At 15.1% G+C, this 20,932-nt stretch overlaps 5 protein-coding genes across 5 annotated transcripts, besides 28 other annotated features; 2 read left to right on the forward strand and 3 right to left on the reverse strand. All coding sequences in view use genetic code 6, as the record gives it.

Annotated features, from left to right (window-relative positions):
• The first annotated feature begins 2,862 nt into the window (after positions 1–2,862).
• Positions 2,863–2,901: a microsatellite.
• Positions 2,902–3,813: 912 nt separating this feature from the next.
• Positions 3,814–4,403, forward strand: IMG5_194780 (peptidyl-prolyl cis-trans cyclophilin-type family protein, putative; the record flags this gene model as incomplete). The annotated part of the gene is made up of 1 exon (XM_004024932.1): positions 3,814–4,403. Exon 1 carries the CDS (start codon positions 3,819–3,821, stop codon positions 4,401–4,403), a length of 585 nt encoding a protein of 194 aa, XP_004024981.1. The 5' UTR covers positions 3,814–3,818.
• An 89-nt stretch (positions 4,404–4,492) lies between these two features.
• Positions 4,493–4,537: a microsatellite.
• Positions 4,538–5,017: 480 nt separating this feature from the next.
• IMG5_194790 (hypothetical protein) lies at positions 5,018–7,259 on the reverse strand (the record flags this gene model as incomplete). Its single annotated transcript, XM_004024933.1, has 2 exons — positions 5,018–5,045; positions 6,652–7,259. 2 exons carry the CDS (start codon positions 7,257–7,259, stop codon positions 5,018–5,020), a joined length of 636 nt encoding a protein of 211 aa, XP_004024982.1.
• Positions 5,486–5,533: a microsatellite.
• Positions 7,260–7,427: 168 nt separating the features above from the next.
• Positions 7,428–7,474: a microsatellite.
• Positions 7,458–7,510: a microsatellite.
• Positions 7,508–7,558: a microsatellite.
• Positions 7,559–7,723: 165 nt separating this feature from the next.
• Positions 7,724–7,762: a microsatellite.
• Positions 7,763–7,781: 19 nt separating this feature from the next.
• On the reverse strand, positions 7,782–8,846 carry IMG5_194800 (WD repeat domain phosphoinositide-interacting protein 3; the record flags this gene model as incomplete). Its single annotated transcript, XM_004024934.1, has 1 exon — positions 7,782–8,846. One exon carries the CDS (start codon positions 8,844–8,846, stop codon positions 7,782–7,784), a length of 1,065 nt encoding a protein of 354 aa, XP_004024983.1.
• Positions 8,847–8,866: 20 nt separating this feature from the next.
• Positions 8,867–8,897: a microsatellite.
• A 532-nt stretch (positions 8,898–9,429) lies between these two features.
• IMG5_194810 (hypothetical protein) lies at positions 9,430–10,492 on the reverse strand (the record flags this gene model as incomplete). The annotated part of the gene is made up of 4 exons (XM_004024935.1): positions 9,430–9,961; positions 10,175–10,272; positions 10,351–10,435; positions 10,482–10,492. The coding sequence occupies 4 exons, from the start codon at positions 10,490–10,492 to the stop codon at positions 9,430–9,432; spliced, it is 726 nt and encodes a 241-aa protein (XP_004024984.1).
• Positions 9,533–9,617: a microsatellite.
• Positions 10,141–10,172: a microsatellite.
• Positions 10,275–10,302: a microsatellite.
• A 328-nt stretch (positions 10,493–10,820) lies between the features above and the next one.
• Positions 10,821–10,854: a microsatellite.
• Positions 10,855–10,856: 2 nt separating this feature from the next.
• Positions 10,857–10,909: a microsatellite.
• A 310-nt stretch (positions 10,910–11,219) lies between these two features.
• Positions 11,220–11,260: a microsatellite.
• A 429-nt stretch (positions 11,261–11,689) lies between these two features.
• Positions 11,690–11,747: a microsatellite.
• A 1,577-nt stretch (positions 11,748–13,324) lies between these two features.
• Positions 13,325–13,352: a microsatellite.
• Positions 13,353–13,786: 434 nt separating this feature from the next.
• Positions 13,787–15,128, forward strand: IMG5_194820 (hypothetical protein; the record flags this gene model as incomplete). The annotated part of the gene is made up of 2 exons (XM_004024936.1): positions 13,787–14,382; positions 14,423–15,128. The coding sequence occupies 2 exons, from the start codon at positions 13,787–13,789 to the stop codon at positions 15,126–15,128; spliced, it is 1,302 nt and encodes a 433-aa protein (XP_004024985.1).
• Positions 14,888–14,917: a microsatellite.
• A 231-nt stretch (positions 15,129–15,359) lies between the features above and the next one.
• Positions 15,360–15,421: a microsatellite.
• Positions 15,362–15,411: a microsatellite.
• Positions 15,371–15,421: a microsatellite.
• Positions 15,422–15,607: 186 nt separating this feature from the next.
• Positions 15,608–15,709: a microsatellite.
• Positions 15,614–15,700: a microsatellite.
• A 613-nt stretch (positions 15,710–16,322) lies between the features above and the next one.
• Positions 16,323–16,368: a microsatellite.
• A 268-nt stretch (positions 16,369–16,636) lies between these two features.
• Positions 16,637–16,686: a microsatellite.
• A 1,176-nt stretch (positions 16,687–17,862) lies between these two features.
• Positions 17,863–17,911: a microsatellite.
• Positions 17,912–19,264: 1,353 nt separating this feature from the next.
• Positions 19,265–19,315: a microsatellite.
• A 1,040-nt stretch (positions 19,316–20,355) lies between these two features.
• Positions 20,356–20,401: a microsatellite.
• Positions 20,402–20,877: 476 nt separating this feature from the next.
• Positions 20,878–20,912: a microsatellite.
• Positions 20,913–20,932: the final 20 nt, after the last annotated feature.

The following is a 20,932-nucleotide window of genomic DNA, read 5'->3' on the forward strand; positions in this document are numbered from 1 at the left end:
AATATTAATCTATAATTATAGTTAATAGTTTTTATATCAAAATTAATTTAAAACTTACATAAAATAAAACTTTAAAACAAATTATCTACATTTTTTATTATCCTTAATAATATTATATATTACAAATTAAAACTTATAAAAATATAAACTTATACTTAAAAAATAATTATTTGGTATAAATATTTTATTATAAAATAATTGTTTACATTAAAATATTATATGTTTTCAAATTCTTTTTTTATTTATATAAATTATATCAAAATATTTTTATGAAAAAAACAAAAAAATCAAAATAGATATAAAAAAATAAATATAATTATTAGTTAAAAAAAATTGCTATAAATAATATTAGATAAAATAAAAAATTATAAAATTAATAATACAATATATAAAATAAAAAATATTATAATTTTTTATGTTCATTATAATTATATTTAACAAAAAAACTAAAGGTAAACATATAAAATTTTTAGTATATTAAAATCTGAAAAAAATATATTTTGTTATTTATGTTTAATACAATAAAAATATATTTTATTTTAATTTTTTTAATTAATTATTATTTCACGTGAAATTAATAAATAAGTAATTAAAGATTTTTTTTTATTTTATATTCATATTTTTAAAAAAGAATAAAAAAAAAATTAAAGTAAAAATAGCAAATAAAATATTATATGATAAGGAAAAAATATTTTACAAATAATATATTTATTCGAAAAGAAATAAAAAAAACTTCTATTGAAATATTATATATATGACTCATATAAATTAAAAATTAACAAAAATATTCGTATTATATATTAAAAAAAATAGGTTAGCTATATAAACAATTTATATATTAATATATAATTGAATTTTTTTTTTCAAATATATAAATAAAGATACAACATTTTATAAAAGAAAATTATTAAAATTAAAATTTATTTTAAAAATCACAATTAAAATGAAATCATTATTAATTATGTAAAAATAAATTGTTTTTATAATATTGCAAAAAATTTATTAATAATTCAAATTTTTAATAAAATATTTTATTATAAAATAATGCAAAAAGTAACAAAAACACAAAATGTAATAATTTTAAAAATTCAGCATATTCACTCTTTAATTAATTCTTCTAATTAATTATTTTTTTCAAATATTAATTATTATCTATAAATATCTCTTTTACCACTACAGAAATACCACATAACACCGAAAAAAACCACATAAACTATAAAGATAACTAAATTAAAAATCATATTTTCATGATATCCTTTTTAATTATTTCCTGTGTCACTTGTTGTCCATTTAGTTAATCCCCATAATAGTAAAAGCATTAAAATATAAGTGGAAAAAACTAAGGAAATCAATCCTATTATATCCAATATACTAATTTTGTGTTTCATTTCTATTAGATCATCATTTGTGTTTGAAGCTTTAATTTTTGAATCTATCAATTATTAATTTAAGCTTCTAATTTACATTTTTTTATTTTTTTAATAATTTTTTATTTATTTATTGATTAAGTTTTAATATATTTCTAGTGATGGTATTAATAAATTTTTATATTTATTTTTATAAAAAAAATATTTAATTATAAAATTTTGATAAATTTTATTATTATTTTTTAGTTTAAATTAAATTATAAAAAGTTTAAGAATATGATAATATTTATTATTTGGATATAGAGAATTTCTTTAAAAATTATGCAATAAATATAATTTTTGAATGAATTTCTTATTAAATTATAATCTATATTTTTTTAATAAAATCTATTATATACTACAAAAATGATATTTAACTAATTTAATATTATGAGCTATTTTAAATTTTAATTATAAAATTTTTAGTTATTAATAATTAGCTTATTGTACCATTATTTATAAATTTTATTGATAAAATCTTTTATTTAAGTTAAAAAGAAATTTAATAATTTAAATTTCAGATTCATATATATTCTTATTATCCTCAATCACAAAAAAATAATTCTCTAGTCTTCGAACATATTCATCTCCATAATCACAAAAAAAAATTAGTTTATGTCAAATAATACAGCCTAAAATATTTTATAATTTATATGATGGATTTCTATATTATAATTTATCCACACTTTTTTCACCAAAAGTTTTTTTTTAAAGTCCTTTTAAACCATACCATATTTATTTGATTAGATTTAATTAAAAAAAAAAATATGACTTAAGTTTAAATAAAATAACTATGAAAATTATAATAAAATTTTGCTTTTAAATTAATATTTTTTAATTCTTTTTTTTGCTTAAAAAGTAAAAAGATTTTTTTTTTTAATAAAATTTATTTTAAAATATTTTAAGTTAAATTCACAAACATAAAATCAATTATCTTTTTAAATATTTTTTATTTTATTTTATTCATTACTGCACTTTTTTGAGGGTGTAATTTAATTCTTAATTAATGAAAGCTTATATTATATATATATATTAATTAATATTTAATTAAAAATATTAAAAAACATCTCCTTATTAAAAAAAAATTATGTAACAAAAACGGCATATTTTAAAAATCAACTTTGTAAAATAGAAACATTTAATGATATAAGTAAGTATTATATTTTTATTTTCAAAATCTTGATTTTTAAATATTATGAGCAATAGGTAAGATTAAAAAAGTAATTGTATTTTATTTAACCTTTTTGTGACAAAAGAATTATTATTTAAAGAAAATATTTAATTTAAGGTGAAAATCCCACTCATAATATTTTAAATAGGAAGTTAGTAATATAAAAAAGGTAGAAATAATTATTAAATAACTCTTATTATTTTGATTAACTAAAAAAATAGATTATAAAATAGAATTCATATATAATTAATCACCAATATATGAAAAAAAAAAAATGTTTAATTGAATTATTAATTTATTAATATATTGAATTTTTTAATTATTTACAAATTAATTTTATTTAATTTATTAATTCAATTAAATAGTTATTGCTATCTTAAGTAAATATTATTATTTTATATTTTGTTTTATTAATCTTTTATAAATTATATATTATATATATATTTTTTTTTTAATAATAAATTAAACTTTTATATTATTTATTTTAAAATTTAAAAGATTTAATTCATAAAAATTAATCTAAAAATATTATAATTAACTTAACTTACATAAACAAACTTAAAAAATTAAATAATTTATTATGATATTTATTTATATAGCTAATAATATTTGATATTATGATAAAATAAAAAAAGTTATTGAAAATACTAAAAATAAATATTGATAATTTTTATTTTCTATAAATAAATAATTAAAATATATTTAAAACATATTAAATTTTATATTAATACAATTATTTTTATTTTAATGTATATTTCATACTTTTTAATTAATAGAATAAACAAAACATAATTAAATTTAATATTTGAAATATTATAATTTTTTTAATAACTCTTTTTTTAAAAAAATATTAAAAATTACTTATATGTATTTTTACAATATTTAAAAATTACTATGTTTAAATTAAATATTTTATAAATTTCCTAAAATTTATTGTTACTAATTTAAATATTTGAATTTATATTTTATTTATTATTATTGTTATTCACACGTGTCTAAAAATTAAAATAAATTATTTGTTTATAAATTTTATGTTTTTTTTTATATATAAAAAAAAAATATTGTAAAATAATAATCAATTAATCTAAAACAAAAATAAATAATATTTGTTTTTTTAATAAATAATTATTAAGTTAACTTATTTAATTAATTATATATAAAATATTATATATCAAATTAAATAAATTTAAAATTAATTTTTTACAATAAAATAAAGATTTTTTTAGAAAAAAAAAAAAAAAATGTAAAAAAAATTAATAATAATTTTTGTATTATCTTCAATAATTCTTGCTTAATTAAGTAAGGAAAAAGTAACTAACTAATTAAATCTAACAATTTCTTTTGACGGGAAGGAAGAAGGTCATATAGTATTAGGTTTATTCGGAGATGTTGTGCCTAAAACAGTTGAAAATTTCAGAGCTTTATGTACTGGTGAAAATGGTGAAGTAAACGGTAAAAAATTGCATTACAAAGGTTCTAAATTTCACAGAATTATCCCCTAATTCATGATCTAAGGAGGAGATTTTACTAATGGAGATGGAACTGGTGGATTATCTATTTATGGACATAAATTTAATGATGAAAACTTTTAATTAAGACATGAACCTTTTTGCATTTCGATGGCTAATGCTGGCCCTAACACTAATGGATCTCAATTTTTCATTACAACTGCTCAAACAAGTTGGCTTGATTCCAGACATGTCGTCTTTGGTAGAGTTTTAGAAGGTTAAGATCTTATTAAAAAAATTGAAGCTGCTGGAAGCTCTTCTGGAAAGCCTTCTAAAGATGTTAGAATTGCTAATTGTGAAGAAGTTTCTGTTAATTGAAAGAATATATATATATTTAATTTTATATGAAAATAAAATAATGAAATTTTATTAATTTTTTATTTACTTTATGAAAAAAAAAAAAAAATTAATAAATATTTATTTAATAATATTTTTATAATAAATATTTTTATGTCTGTTGTAAAATCAATATCGGTTACCTGTTCTTAAAATAGGTATACACCTCAAATATCTGCGTATGGTTCATTTTATGGATCTCCTAAGGCTTCTCATTAGAAATAAATACAATAAATAAGTAAAGAAGAACAGATAAAAAATATTTTAAAAAAACCTTTTGATTAGAGGAATGTATAAGACATAATATTATTATCATAACATATAGAAGTAAATAAATAATTGAAAAAAAAAAAAAACAAATAATACTAAAAAAGGATGTAAATTTCCTTAAATAATTTATAGGGACAAAAACACCAGAATTTTTAGAAATGTGTAAATATTTATACTTAGAATCATATGATTAAGGTCATGTATTGTTTCGTTAAGGAGAATACGGAGATAAATATTATATAATATTATAAGGATAAGTAAGCGTTCATATAAATATGCTGAATGAAAAAACAGGGAAAATGTAAGAGCAGGAAGTAAGTAGATTATCAAAAGGAATATCTTTTGGAGACTTAGCTTTATTATTTAATTCAATAAGAAATGCAACAATAAAAATAATAGAAGTATGTGATTTTATAGTTCTTACAAAAGAAATTTTCTAAAAATATATAAAATATAAAACAGCTTCTAATGCACATGAAATTTTACAATTTTACGAAAGTTATATTTTTTCAGGATATAAAATTGATTTGCCAGAAAAAATATAAATTTTATCTAAATCGGAATAGGTTAATTTTGCTTCTAATTCAATTATTATTAAATAAGGATAGATTGTTGATTCTTTGTATTTTTTGAAAAAAGGAGTACTTAAAGTTATGAAAGAAGTAAAATTTAAAATTGATAAAAAAACAAATAAATTATTTAAGATGATAAGTATATTTTTGATTTTCAAAATAACACTAATAATGATAATTTTAAAAATGTTATATTAGAAATTGATGAACTATGTACGCATTTTTATTTATTTTTTCTTTTAAAATATTTATTTATTATTTAATTTAAAAATAAGATGAAGGGTGTGTATTTGCAGATTATGAACTTTTTGCAAATAAAAAAAGTACAGTAAATATAGTTTCATACACTCCAGCAGAAATAATAAAAATATAAAAAAAAGATTTAGTTGTTCTACCTGAATCAATGTATTAATAATTCTATTAAAACTCTAAGCCATATCCAGAAGATTATAAACTTCGAAGAATTTATTTTGAAAGTTTGTAGTGGTAAAAATATAAAAGCTGTGTTTTAAAATCAGTTAAATTAGATTTAAAAACAAGTTAATTAAAAAGGAAGCAACATAACTATATAGTACAGAAATTTTAATGAAATTTATCCTCGTGATGTTTTTTTAAAAAATTTTGAAGATTCATATACTAAAGATTATTAATAAGAAGGGAAAGAGTAATAATTAAATAAATAATTTTTTGAATAATTTGAAGACGATTATGATAATAATTAAAAATTATGTGGAGATTAGAAAAAAGGTAATGATGAATTTTTAAATAATAATGGAACGAATTCTTTTAATTCTGATAATGTTTCAAAATAAAGCTTTTTTAGTAAAAATGGAAAAGATTAAGAATTAGATATATTTAATAATTTTGAATTTTTGGAAAAATTAAAATAATTTGTAATAAAATTTAAGTAATATTTAAAAAAGCAATATAGTTTCAGGTTAGGTTTAATAAAAAAATAAGTAAAAAGCTTTGGCAGAAAAATCCTTTAAAAAAAATATTAAATTAAATTAAATAAATAAATATTGCCTAAAATTAACAAAAATAAAAATTATTATTTAAATTAAAATGATGATATGATTTGTTAGAAAAATAATAAGAATAATAAATATAAAAATTGAATAATAATTAATATGATATATACTTTAATTAATAAAGAAACTGATAATTTTTTAATTTTAAATAATAAAAATTAAATTTTATTTTAATAAAATTTTATTATAAAAATTAAAAATTAACAATAATATAAAATCATAAAAATAATAACTATTTTTATATATATAACAAAAAAAACAACAAAAATTTTCATTTTTTTTTCTTTTTTTTTTTTTTGTCTCGCTAAAAATACTTCTTTTTTAATTTTATCAAATATTTTCTATTATTTATTTTACTCTTCCTACATTTCTTTTTGCCATTTTTCTTCCTTTTCTTATCTTAAAGCTTCGATCCTAACATTAATATTTTCATTGATCATTTTTCTGCTTTCATGCTCAATGTGTTAAATATTTTACATTTCTTCTTCATGACTTCTCAATTTTCTTTCACAAAATTCCCTTAATCTTTCTTCATCGTAAATTTTTTTATTAGCTTAAATTTTATCTTGTATTTTTCTGACTTATTCAATATTTATTTTGACATTTTAATCTATTTCTAAGCTAATTAAATTCTCATTTCCATAAATTAAACTAAGCAAAAATTCTCCACATTTTTCATTCAAGCAGCAATTAGTAAAATTTATACAAAGAAGGTTTTCATTTTCTTTAATACTTTCACATAAAGCTTCGAAACCGGCAACATCTTTTCCTTAATTTGTAAGATTATTTCCTTCTAAATCTAAAACTCTTAAACTTTAATTATTTTTTAATAACTCAGCTAATCCTATACATGTTTTAGGTCCTAATTCGTTTCCTTCTAATTCTAATCGTTCCAAAACAATGTTTTTTTTTAAACTTTTCGTTATTTCTACTCCTTCAAAATCTGTGAGTTTTTTCCTTGACATATTTAAACCTTTTAAAGACAAGTTTTTTTCTAAAGCCTTCAATAATATTCGTATCTGAGCTGGATGTAAATCTAAACCACTTAATGTATAATCTAATTGTGATTAATTTTATTTTAACTTGCTTATCATTTAACCAAACTTTCCTGAAAGTGTTGAGATTTACTGTTTTTCTTCCTATTTTCTTTTCTCTTCTTCCTTTTTTTTTATTTCTTCTTAAAGTTTTTGCTTTTTTTTTTCTTCAAATAGTTTTTTTAATTGTATGTCTTTTTCATATTTTTACTTTTATTCTTTTTCTTATTCAGCCAACCTTTTTTATTCTTCGGCGAATTTCTTCGCATTTAGTTCTTTTGTTCTTTTTGTATTTGGTAATATTTCTGTTATTTTGATTTTGAATTTTTCTCTATCTTCAAACATTTTTTTTTTTATATTAAATTTTATTTTTATTTTGCGTTTTTTGTTAAAAGTAAAAATATAAATTATATAAAAATAAAAATAATTAAAAAAATTAAACATAAATATATCTCATTATTAATCTTATTTATTCATTGAAAAACACTAAGGAACAAATTCACCTCCATTTTCCACGTTAAACTTTCCTTAATAAACTTAGCCTTAATAAGTAATAGCAATTATTCCATTATTTTAATCAAAAGTTATTTTTGATTTATATTCTCCAATTTTACATTATGCAAAACTTCTTTCATTATCAAAATATGGGACAATAAATTTCAAAAATTTTAAAGTTGATTTTGGGTTTTGTTTCACTTCTTAATTATTTTCTTCAACATCATCGACTATTCCTTATTATTGTAACAACATAAAAATATGTATTGTGCCTGAATCGCTAGAACAAGCTACATATTTTCCTTTAGGATGAAAAGCAATTGAATAAATTTATGCATATTCGCTTCCTCTTCTTAATTCTTGCAGAATTTCTCCTTTTTAAGTATTATAAATTCTAATAAGAGTCCCTTTTTACGAAGCAGTTGCTAGTTTTGAACCATTATGGTTTAATTATAAACAATTTAATGCACTTTAATGAGCTTTGATTACCACTGTACGATCTTCTTCATAGAATTTAACATTAACTTCTCCTACATTTTTATGTGGACTTGCTAAAATCATAAAATTGCCTTTTGTATTAATAGAACATAAACCAAGTGGGTTGGGACAGGTATTAATAGTGTCAAATAATCTCAAATCTGAGAAATTATGTGCATATATTTTTGTTTCTAAAACCACAATAATACATGTTTCTCTCAATTTGACACCTTTTACTTCGCTTCTAAAGTTCATTTCGGCAATTCTTTTTAATTAATTATCATCCCATAATTGAACTTTTGTTGGAGCAAATTTAGGTTACTTTCCACCTCCTACTAGTGCTATTATATTACACCGATTTAACATTTCCACTATGCCTATTCCACCTCCGAAATCGCGGTTGTATATGTGCTAGAATGGATCTGTGTTATATATGACAAATCCTTATTCAGTTCCACAGGAAAAACACTCTTGGTCTTGATTAAATGATAAGTATAATATTTCTTCGTTTTGCTGTTGAGATTGAGGGTTTTGATATTATTCCATTTTTTTATTTTTGAATTATTTTTTTATATAATTTTATTTTTATTAATTTTAAAAAACTTTTTTATATATTATTATTTATTTAATTAAATTTTTTTATTATAGTTTATATGAAACTTTTAAATATAATTAATTCTTGTATTATTTATTTTTATATTTTTAATATTAGTAATTATTAAATTAAAAAAAATTGAAAGAAAACAATTTTAGATAACTAAAAATCTAATTTTCTGATTTTAAGAAATAAATTATAAAAATAATGTTATTAATTACCGTATAAGATTATATTTTTAATATTTAAAAGTATTATAAAATTGTTATTAATTTTTTTAGAAAAATACTACAATTTTTATATTAAATATTTATTATATGATAAAAAAATATAAAATATTTATTTTATATTTTATAATACCACAAATATAATATAAATACATATAAATCATTATTAAATTATTATAATAAAAATAAAATAAAATTGATTAAAAAATAAAATCAAATCAAATTATTAACTTATTTTTGATTTGTATTATTTTTCAAAGAAAAATTTTTATCATATTTAATTTGTCTTTAACTATAAAATATATTTTCATTTTCTAGTTAACTATTAAATTTAATAGTTTTTTAACTTAGGGCTTTTAATTCTTTAGAAGTTTAAATATTAAATTTATACTTCCTTGATAATTAGATTAATTATTATTATTATTATTATTATTATTATTATTATTATTATTATTATTATTATAACTCTATTTTTTTTATTATTTTTTTATTATTGGAATATTATTTTCATATATTTTACTTTAAGCGACTGGAGATTATGAGTGTAATTTTAGGTTATCTAAATAAGTATTTTAAATAAATTTTTTATTTAAATTTAGAAAGTTATCTTCTTAATTTCCTGTTATTTAGTTAATTTTTTTGGAGATTTTTAAATCATATTTTTTTTTATTTAATCTATTTCAAATTCTTTTTATTATACTAATAAGTTTAACTTTTCACATTCTTTGTTTTTTTCTGTTATTTAATTATTCTTTTAAATAATTGTCTAATACGTTTCTTATAAATACTTATCTTTTTATTCTAATTCTTATTAAAGTTATTTTTACTGTTATTCTAATCTATATTTTATAAAAAAAAAAAAATATGTAAAAAATAATTTATTTAAAATCTAATAAATTTATGTTAGCCTTTATTTACTATTTTTTTTTATTTATAAATCAAAATAATAATAAAAATATGAGTGATAGATAATAATAAATTATTTTATACCAATTAACAATATAAGAAAAGCTAAACATAATATTTTATTTTTTTAATAATTTATTTTTTACTAACAAATATGTTTTCTAGTTAATATTGAATTTTCACTAAATTAAAAATCTTTTTCTAAAGCTAATTTTTACTCACTAAGTTTTTATTATAAAATATTCTTTTTAATTTTAATTTTAATTTTAATTTTTAAAAATTTATTATTTTTTATTTAATAAAAATAAATTATAAAAATTACTGCAAAATATGCTTTAAATTTACAGATTAAATTTTGAATTTCTAAATAATGGTTATCTTTAACTTTTTACAAAATATTATGTAATCTTTTATATAAAATTTAATAAATATATTTCAAAAGTAATAAAGTACTTATTGTTCATTTCTTGTATATCACTTTATCTTAACTAATAAAATTTATTTATAAGCATTATAGATAATTAATTATCTGTAAATTTCATTTATTTATCGACAATTTATTAAAGTTCTTCTTCTATATTTAATGTTTGTTCTTTATATTATTCTACTTCTATTTGAAATTATTTCTCTATTTTCTCATATCTTGATATTGAAAAATTAATATGATTTTTCACTAATAATTTTAAAATATCTTCCAATTCTAAATTCCTTATTTTATCAAAATCTTCTATTTTATCAAGTTTCTCATGCTAACTATTTTATTTAAAATGGTTTAAAGCAATAGGTTTTTCCATTTAATAAATTTTATATTTAATAATTTTTTATTAAAAATATATATTTATGGTAAATATATAAATATATCTTTATTATAAAATTAAATAAAATAAAATTATATCATTTTATTTAAAAAAAAAATACAATAATATAAATTATCTGTATTACTTTATAAAAGAATTAACTGAATATTATAAAGTATTATGTTGTAAATATATAAAAACAATAATTTTAAATAAATATTTATAGTATTATATTTATAAGTGATTTAATTTTATTTATCATGGGGTTTATAAATTTTAATGATAATGTGTTTAATAGATATTTTAATCATTTTATGGTTAAAACTTATAAATGACAGCCATAAAAATATCATAAATTTATAAAGGTAAATATAATGTTAATTATTTATTTATTATTTTTATAACTATATAAAATTTTTATAGACTAAATAAAATAAAAATATTAATAATATAATGAAATAAATAAATAATTTTTTTTACATAAAATTAATATATATATATTATTAAAAAAAAAAAAAATTATCCATCATATCATACTTGTATAAAAATAATAATATTAATTAATTCAATTTATATAGCTAAGAGTGTAATTTAATTACATAATATAAATATTTATTATTTTAATTATTATTATATATGATCTAAAAAATTTGCTTTTTTTTTTGTACTTATTTATTACTTGAAGATGTTCTCATAAATTATTTTAAAAATAATAATACTTGTGGAATTAAATTTAATACTATTATTTTATAAACTTTTGAAATAATAATAAATATAATAATGATATATGTAAATTAAAATATTTAAAATATGAAAAAAAACACTATTTAGGTAATAAGAATATATAAGGTACTTTAATATAAAATTTATAACTTTAAAAACTTTATTATAGTTATAATTTAAAAAATTACTTTATTTATAAAAGAAAAAAGTTTATGATGATATACAAAATTTTAAAATAAACTATTATTTTTTTAAAAAAATTATTGTTTATATTTTATAAAATCAAAATTTAATAATTAATAAAAATTTATAAATATATATTTAAATGTATATTATAAAAATAATAATGAAGTTACTATAATTATTAATTTATAATTTGTTACTAATCTTAAAGATTAGTAGAATTTTTAAAACACATTATTTTAACCAAATAATCATTTTTTAAAAAAACTAGATATTAACTGCTTAATTTTTAAATAATTTAAATTTAATATATTCAAAAAATTATAATTGAAGTTTATTTTTATAATATTAATAAATTAAGAGTTGACCATATGTTTATAAAGTACCTTATAAAAATATTTTTTCAAAAAAAAATTATGTTTACAGTATCGTATATAATATATTTAATTTTTTATTTTAATAATAATTATAAACAATATTTATTAAATATCTCTGGATATAATAATTAAATTATTTTATGGTTAAAAAAATTTATTAATCCAAATTTAAATAATACTTTAATTATATTATTTTTATAAATTGCTTTTAGAAAATTTATATCCAATTTAGTTCTTACATATTAAATTAATAATGGTGATAAAATAATAAATTTTCTACAATTTTAAATTTTTTATTTTCTAAATATCAAATTAATTTAAAAGTACAAAAATATTATTTTTTATCCAAACATCAAATTCTTTCTTTATATGTTTTTTTAAAAAAATCGTTATATTTTGTATTTACAAAAAAATTAATGAATATTTATTAAAAAAATGAAATTGTTAATTTGCTATTAATTTAATATTTTTTTTTTTTTATGAATAAATATTAACTTTAATCACTTTGTATACTCTAATCAGTTATTTCCCAAAATAAACTTAAGTTAAGCCAATGACATTACTAAGATAGAATTTCATTTAGATGGTTCTTAATGGTGAAATTAAGTTTAGCTAAAGGGTATGCTAAATCGATAGGTGTTAGAATGGGATAGATCACAGATAGCTCCGACAAAGGATAGGTAAAGTCGAGTCACATATCATATTGTGGTGATAAACTACTGATAACCCTCTTTTTTAAAGACAGAGTAAGTCTAACTGACCACTATGAATCTTTGGGAGGTTTAGTTTTCCGTTTGAATGTATAAATACAGAAAATTTGATACTGAAAATGGGCTTAAATGCATAAAAGAATCTATTCTGAAGGTATTAATTTCCAAAATAAATATGTCAATAGAAATTATTTTTGCATTTCAGCCTTTTTGAATAAAATTAATAAATATATTTCATTACAAAATGTTGCAAAAATTAATATTATAATATTTTTCACAATTTAGAATTTATTTAATATATTAATATATGATTCTATTTTAAATAAATTATCAGTTTTAACAAATATTATTACTTTACACATAATATATAAATTGGCGATGATCTCAAAGCACATGGATGGCTTATTTATAGATAAAATGGATGAAAATCAAATTAAAAAGTACTTTTTTCTATTAATCTTTTCATATTTTTGAATTTGATTTTTTTTATCATTGGTTTTATAATTTAAATATAAAGAATAAATATAAAGAATAGACTATTAGTTTGAGAATATATTATAATTATATTAATTTCATCGTATTATAAAGAATAGTAAATATCAAAATTTTTTTTATAAAGATGATATGGCGCTGCGAGATTTTATATTTACGGTAGTTGTTATGGATTTCGATATTTTATTTTTAAATTATAATCGCACAATTGAGATTTTGATTAATGTAAATAAAAATTATATCAAAAAATTTTTAAATCTATGTTAAACAATTATCTTTAATTTAAATTAATATTTTATAACAAAAATATATAAATAAATCATACATATGATTATTTTAAAATATTTTTTTAATATTATATATTTTATGGCTATAAATTTATAAATATATTTTATGATTAAATTAGTAATCACAATCACAATCACAAAAAATTCTATAAATACATTAATAAAATATAAATACTTTTTTTAAAAAAAATGATTTATCCTAAAAATCATAACAATTAATCAAAACTATAAAACAAAATAAATTTCTCATACCTTTAGAGAGAATAATTAAAGGAAGTATTATAATAAAAATTTGAAATGAAATATAATAAGTAAAACAGAGAAATAATTAAATAATAATTAGATAATTATATTAAGCATACCTAAAATATAAACTCCAAAGGAATAAATTTATTAGAAGAAATAATAATGAAATAAATTAACTAAAAAAAATATAATTCTAATCATATTCAAAATAATGAAAAAGAAAAAAAATTGATTTCGTAAAAAGAAGAAAATCAAATGGAATTAACAAAAACTAAAATTAAAACAAAAAGTGAAGAATTAGACAAATATTAAACATAATTAGAATTATAAAATAATAACTCAAATAATAATATTTAATAACCCAAACTAGAAAATATAGACTTAAAAAAATTAAAGAGGGAAGAAAATGAATTTTTAGATATAAATAAATATAATAAATATTTAAATGAAAAACAATAAGAATTATTAAAATTAAAAAAGTATTAATAAATATAAAAATTTAAGGAAGATTTAGACAATTAAATAAAAGAAAAAAATATGTAAAAAAAATTTAATATATATATATAAATAAAAACAAAGTCAAAAAGAGTAAAATAAAATTGAAGATCTAATATATTTTGAAAATTTAAAACTTTAAATAGCAAAATATGATGAAAAATAATTAGAAAGATTAAAGAAAATTTAAGAACTGAAAACTAATGAAAATTTATTCAGATCTTAATAAATATAAGACATTAAGAAATCTAAAAAACAAAATTATAAAGAAAAAAGAATTTTAGATGGCTTATTTATTTAAAAAGCAAAAGATGAATTAGAATATGAATTACAATGTATAAAATAAAAAAAGGAAAGTAATAAAAAAAATGGTGAGAAATTATAATAAGAAAATATAGAAAAATAAATAAAATTAAAAGAAAAAATTAAACAAGAAAAATTATAAAGTATTTAATAAATGAAAGATCATTAAAAAAAATTGGAAAATCAAGAAACTAAAAGATAAAAAGAAATATAAGATAGAGATGAAAAAATAAAAAAATATTAATAAGAAAATAAAAGGATAGAAAATTAAAAGGAAAAAAAAATATGGGCAATATATGAAAGATAATAAAAATATATATTAAGAAATGAAAAAAAAATTTTGTAAGATATGATAGAGCAGAAAATTAAAAAAAAGAATAAAAAAAATCAATGTGTGATTATTTATAAAATTAAATATATGAAAAAAATTTATATCTTTAAAAAATTAAAATAAAAAATAAGAGATTGCTTAAGATTTAAAAAATGATAATGAGTTGTTTTAGATAAAAATATAGGACAAAAAAAGAGATATACGTTTAAAAAAATTTATGTATGCATAAGAATTAAATTAACAAATTAATTAAAAAAACAATTGTAATTATTATAAAGATATAAATTTGATGAAATCTAATATTAATAAAAATTTTATATAAGAAATTAAAATAATAGAAAATATACATACTTGAAAAATTATAAAAACTTATTATATATTAGTTAAAAATAAATAAGTATATAAATATATATATATATATTTATATATATATATATATTTATAAATATTTTTATATTAAATTTTTATTTTTTGTTTATGTTAAAATCATAAATTATTATTAATATATTTTCATATATAATTTTACATTAATTTAAATTCTATTTATTTATTATTTTATATATATAATAATTTATTTTTAAAAATTTAATTATTTCTTGTATAACTATTATAAAATATTATTTTTATTTAAAGGATATATAATAAAAATTTTATATATAAAAATAATTAATTTTATAAAATTTTTTTATATAAAAATTTTAATTTATAAATAAAATATATATATAAAATTTTAATATTATTTATGTTTATTATTTATATTTTTTAATATAATAATTTATTTAATTATATTTTAAAATTATTTTTACAAGATAAATAAAATGAATATAAATTAAAAAATTATATATTTTTTGTAAGTCTGAATATATATGCTTCTAATTTAAAAATAAATTTATAATAGAAATTTAAAATTTATATTTCAACTATATAAAATATTGAAAAATATATCATTCATAATAATTGTAATTATTAAAAATTTTTTTAAAAATAAAAGTTATATATATAAACTTTTATCTATAACTTTGAACTAATAAAATATAATATTTAAACAATTAAATTTAATTTAATTATTTTAGTCAAATTAAATATTAAAAAATATAAATTTTCTTAAAAAAGTCTAAAAAATATTTTATTTAGTATTAAATTAATCATAATCGATAATATTAAAATAAAATGAATGTGAAAAATAAGTATTATAAATTTAAAATTTTGTATAATTTTAAATTAATAATAATAATCAAATAATGAATAGTGCAAATTAAAAATCTAATAATAATTTAAAAAAAAATTATAAAAATCTAAAAAAATATTTCTTTTTTATAAAAGTTAAATAATTTGATAAGCAATACTGTATTTTAAAAAAGAATATTAAATATTTTTTAAAAATAGTATTTAAATAAATAAAAAATTAGAATTTTTTATATCATGTTTAATACGAATAAGATATCAAATATCTTTAAAAAAAATAATAAAATAATTTGAATAAAAAACTAATTATTAAAGGTTTCACTTTTAATGATACATTTGATAGTGAATCTAAATAAACTTCTAATTATGCTATTTTTAATGTCATAAATTCTTTAAATAATAAAAAAATAAAAATTATACATAAATAAATAATAAAAATTACTGAAAATAATTTTAATTATTAAAAGGTCAATAAATAGAAAAATAATTAGAATAAACAATATATTAAAAAAAAAATATATTAAGAAAATAATTTGATAATTAAAAACTATTGTTTTAATAAAAAGAATATATAGAAATTAGTTAAATATTAAGATATTTATTTAATAAAAAAATAAAAATAAGTTTAAATTAACGAAATGAGCTCTTGTGAATATTTTTGGTAGTTCCACTTATGCTTTAACAATAAATAAATGATAAATTTTTTCATATTTTGGATTAATAATTTAATTTATTAATATTAGTATTTTATTTTTAATATAAAAAAATGTATTATTATAAAATAATTTTAAAATTGAAATAATTATATTTTTATATATTTTATTTTTTAAAAATAATTTCTTTTTTAAAAAAGGTTTTTAATATTTTAATTAAGTTTCATCCTCTCATTCTTTTACTGGTTCTAGATAATTAAGTCTACACCTATTTCTACATAAAGGACATGTCAACTAATTTTATAGCCAATTTTACCAACAACTATAACATGCTTTATGCCCACAATGAGTACTTCTTTAAATATTTTAAGGAATTTCCCAGCAAACGCAACATAAGTTTTCGTTTTATTAGTTTTAATTTTATAAATCTTATGAATTTAAGACTGAAATATGAGAACTTTTTTCGATGCTACTCAAACTATTGTTCATATTTTTATCTTATTTTTTTAGTAAATTATTTTTATTTTTTTATTTAAAAGTAAGTTTCGAAACTGTTCCTGTATTAAAGTCTATTAATTAACGATACGTATTAGACATTTTTATTTTTTGATAAGTTTTTGTATTATCTTCATTTATATCTTTCATTTTTTTTTTTTCCAATAAATTAATTTTTTACTTTTTTTAAAAAAACTAATTATTATAAAATTGAATTTTTTAATTATGTTTTTAATTTTAATTTAATAATAATGATTATTTCTTACTTTGTTAAATTAAAAAAATTATAGAAATATATTTTAAAGAGCGATAATTTATAAAAATAATATAAAAAATTAGAAAATAAATTATTGAATATTTTTAAAATAAACCGCCATAAATAGACGTAAGGTTTTAGGGATAAAACTACGTTAAAAAAAATTGACTATTGATTATTTGAATGTGAGAATCAAATATATATATTTCTCAAATAAAAATCCTACAAAAATAGTTTTAAAATTTAAAATTTAATTTATTTGCATTTTTATTTTTTATTAAATAAAGAAAAATTTATTTAAAAATTTTAGAAAAAAAAAATTAAATTTTAGAAAAAAAAAATTAAATTTTTGTAGGTTTATAGGTTTATATATAAAATTTTATATTATTATTACAAATATTTAAAATTTATATATATTTTTGTTTAAATAATCATCTATTATTATTTATAATTAATTACTTATAAAAATAATAATAAAAACTATTTTTTTAAAATTGAAATTTTAACTTTTATAATTATGAGTATCTATACTTATAATTAAAGGTTTATTAATATTATAATAAATTTTTAATAAAAGCAAATATTTTATTAAATCAAAAAAAATCAAAATATAAATATTATTTAAATATTTTTTATTTTTTATAAAAAGAAAAAAAAATTGTAAAAATGGAAAATTAATAATATGAAACAATAAAAAAAATGAAACAATAATCTTTATAATAATAAACACCATAAAAAATATCAAACTCAATATGTAATTATTAAAATATATATTTTTTAATCAATTTTTTTAAGATGATATAAAAAAAGAATAATAAAACAAAAATTTAAAACTAAAGTAAAATCAATAAATAAAAGAGAATTCAAATTTAGAAATATTTGAAATATAAAAATGTTCATAATTTTGTCAACAATATATACATCTATTGAATCATTCATAAATTAATTAAAATTTAAATTAAATTGCTGAAGTTTCTTTGAACTTTTCATCAATAGAAAGTCTTAAATAAATTTATACTTAATCATTTACATATTTATAAAAAGAAAACATTTTTAAAGAAAATAATTCATAATATTAAGAATAATTAAGATTATATAAAAAATCATGTTTATATTTAGACTTTTTCGAAAAAATAAAAGAAATTCGGAGCAATAGTAATAAATAAAATAATCGTTCATTAATAAAAATGAATACATACTAAGAAAATTTTAATATATTAAATAAATAATAATCTTTTATAAATGAAGTTTTTTTAAAAAAAGTCAATACAAGTAAAATTATAAGAATTGATTAAGTAAACAACGAAAGTAAGAAATTAACTTTGACAAAAAAAAACTCTTCAAATATAAAATTACTAAATTAATCTTAAAAAAACTTTGACTTATATTAAGATGCATCAAAAAGAATTAAGAATAAAAATATTAATATGGAAATTAGATCGCTTACAAAATAAAAATAAATATAAGAAAAAGTTATTAACATTAAAGAAAATTATAATAAATCTATTTAACAATTTTAAAAGTCTATGTCTTTGCAAAGATCTAATAGTTAACTTTAAAATAATTAATAAGTAAAATATCTATATGAAAAAAGTTAAATTTTTAATAATACTAATTTTATTTAAGATGAAGAAAATAATTATAGCTAAAGCAATTATTTTTTACCAAATTGGATTTAAAGTTCTGTTTAGATTTGAAAATTAATTAGTTTTTTGTAATTTATTTGTTATTAGTTATTGTTTATTTTATTTGTTTTCTTATTTTGCTTTTTTATTTTTAAACGTGTAAAGTTTTTATATTTAATAATTTTAAATTTATATCAATATATTATTTTTATGTAAAATAAAAATATTTTTTTTCTAAAAAAAATTCATTATATATATAATTTTTAATAGCAAAAAAAAAAAAAAAAAAAATAGTTTTTTGATGATAATAAAAGTAAAACTAATATTTTTATATTGAATAGTAAAACAAATTTATATTTTTTTTTTTTTCAGAATTAGGATTAGGTCTTTTAATTTTAGGCCTAAGCTGTTATTTATTAGGAATTATATTTTTATTTGATAGAGCATTATTTATAATTGCAAATGTATAAAAAATATAAAAAATAAAATAATTTTAATAAATATAGTTGAGCTTTATTATTGGAATGATTATGATGGTTGGAGTTAAATAGTGTTTATAATTTTTTATAAAAAGAAGTATTTTATTAAAAAATTTATAATTTGATAAATTATTTTGTTTTAAAATTAGCTAATATTAAAGGATCATTATTTTTTTTCTTGGATTTTTAGTTATTTTATTTAGATTCTCTTTTATTGGTTTTTGTTTATAAATGTATGGACTTTTCTTACTTTTTAAAACATTCTTCCCTTTGCTCTACGATTCAATATGCAGATTACCTTTTATTGGAAGATACTTAAGTAAAATATCTAAAATATGCAACTTTTATTTAATTATTATTTTATTAGGAAGTGATAGTGTAAGAAATACAATTGACAATATTGCTTAAAAAGGTCCAAGGGTATGATTATTAGTCTTTGAAAATATAAAAATGTTTTTTTATAAATTTTGTGTATTATTTTAAATTTGTTAAATTAATTAAATATTAAATGAAAAATAAAATATAATTTTAATATTTATTATTTTTAGTTTAAGTAAATTTGCTTTTTAAATGGATATTTTAAATAATTACAGACTAACCCAAAATACCTGCAACAAAAATACAGAATTTTTATATAATTGTATTTTTAAAGTTTTACATATTAAAAAAAAAAACCATTATCTTCTTTTAATTTATTTATTATATAAAGATATATTTATTTATTATATAAAGATATTTGTATGTTTATAAATTATCTAGAAAAATATTAAATATATAAATAAATTTTAAAATTTGTTTCAAGTATTATGTTATAATAAATATATATATCTTTATATTTAATTTTGGATATAATTTGTTTTTTTAGTTTTTTATACAAAAAATTACATTAATAAATCAAAATATAAAAAAAAAAATTACAAATAATTATTTTAAATTATTAAGTAAATATTTTACATTTAAATAATAATGTTTATTTAATATCTATGTATTATAAAAGAATTAATTCTATGTTATATTATTTAATCATTTACAATATTTATTCTATATAAATTTTTGTATATATTGTTTAGCGTATCTTATGTTAAGATAACTCAAACATTTATTATAATAAAAATAAAAATTAATAAATGAAAGGAACTATCGCTTATTTTATATTAAAAATATATAATATTTATGTTATAATAAATAAAGTTTAATATTTTAAGCCCTTAGTAAAATAATGATATTTTATAAAAAATTATATTTTAAATAGTTAAAAATTTTATTT

This window comes from Ichthyophthirius multifiliis, assembly GCF_000220395.1.
Source record: "Ichthyophthirius multifiliis unplaced genomic scaffold scaff_1120509251394, whole genome shotgun sequence".
Lineage (NCBI taxonomy): Eukaryota > Ciliophora > Oligohymenophorea > Hymenostomatida > Ichthyophthirius > Ichthyophthirius multifiliis.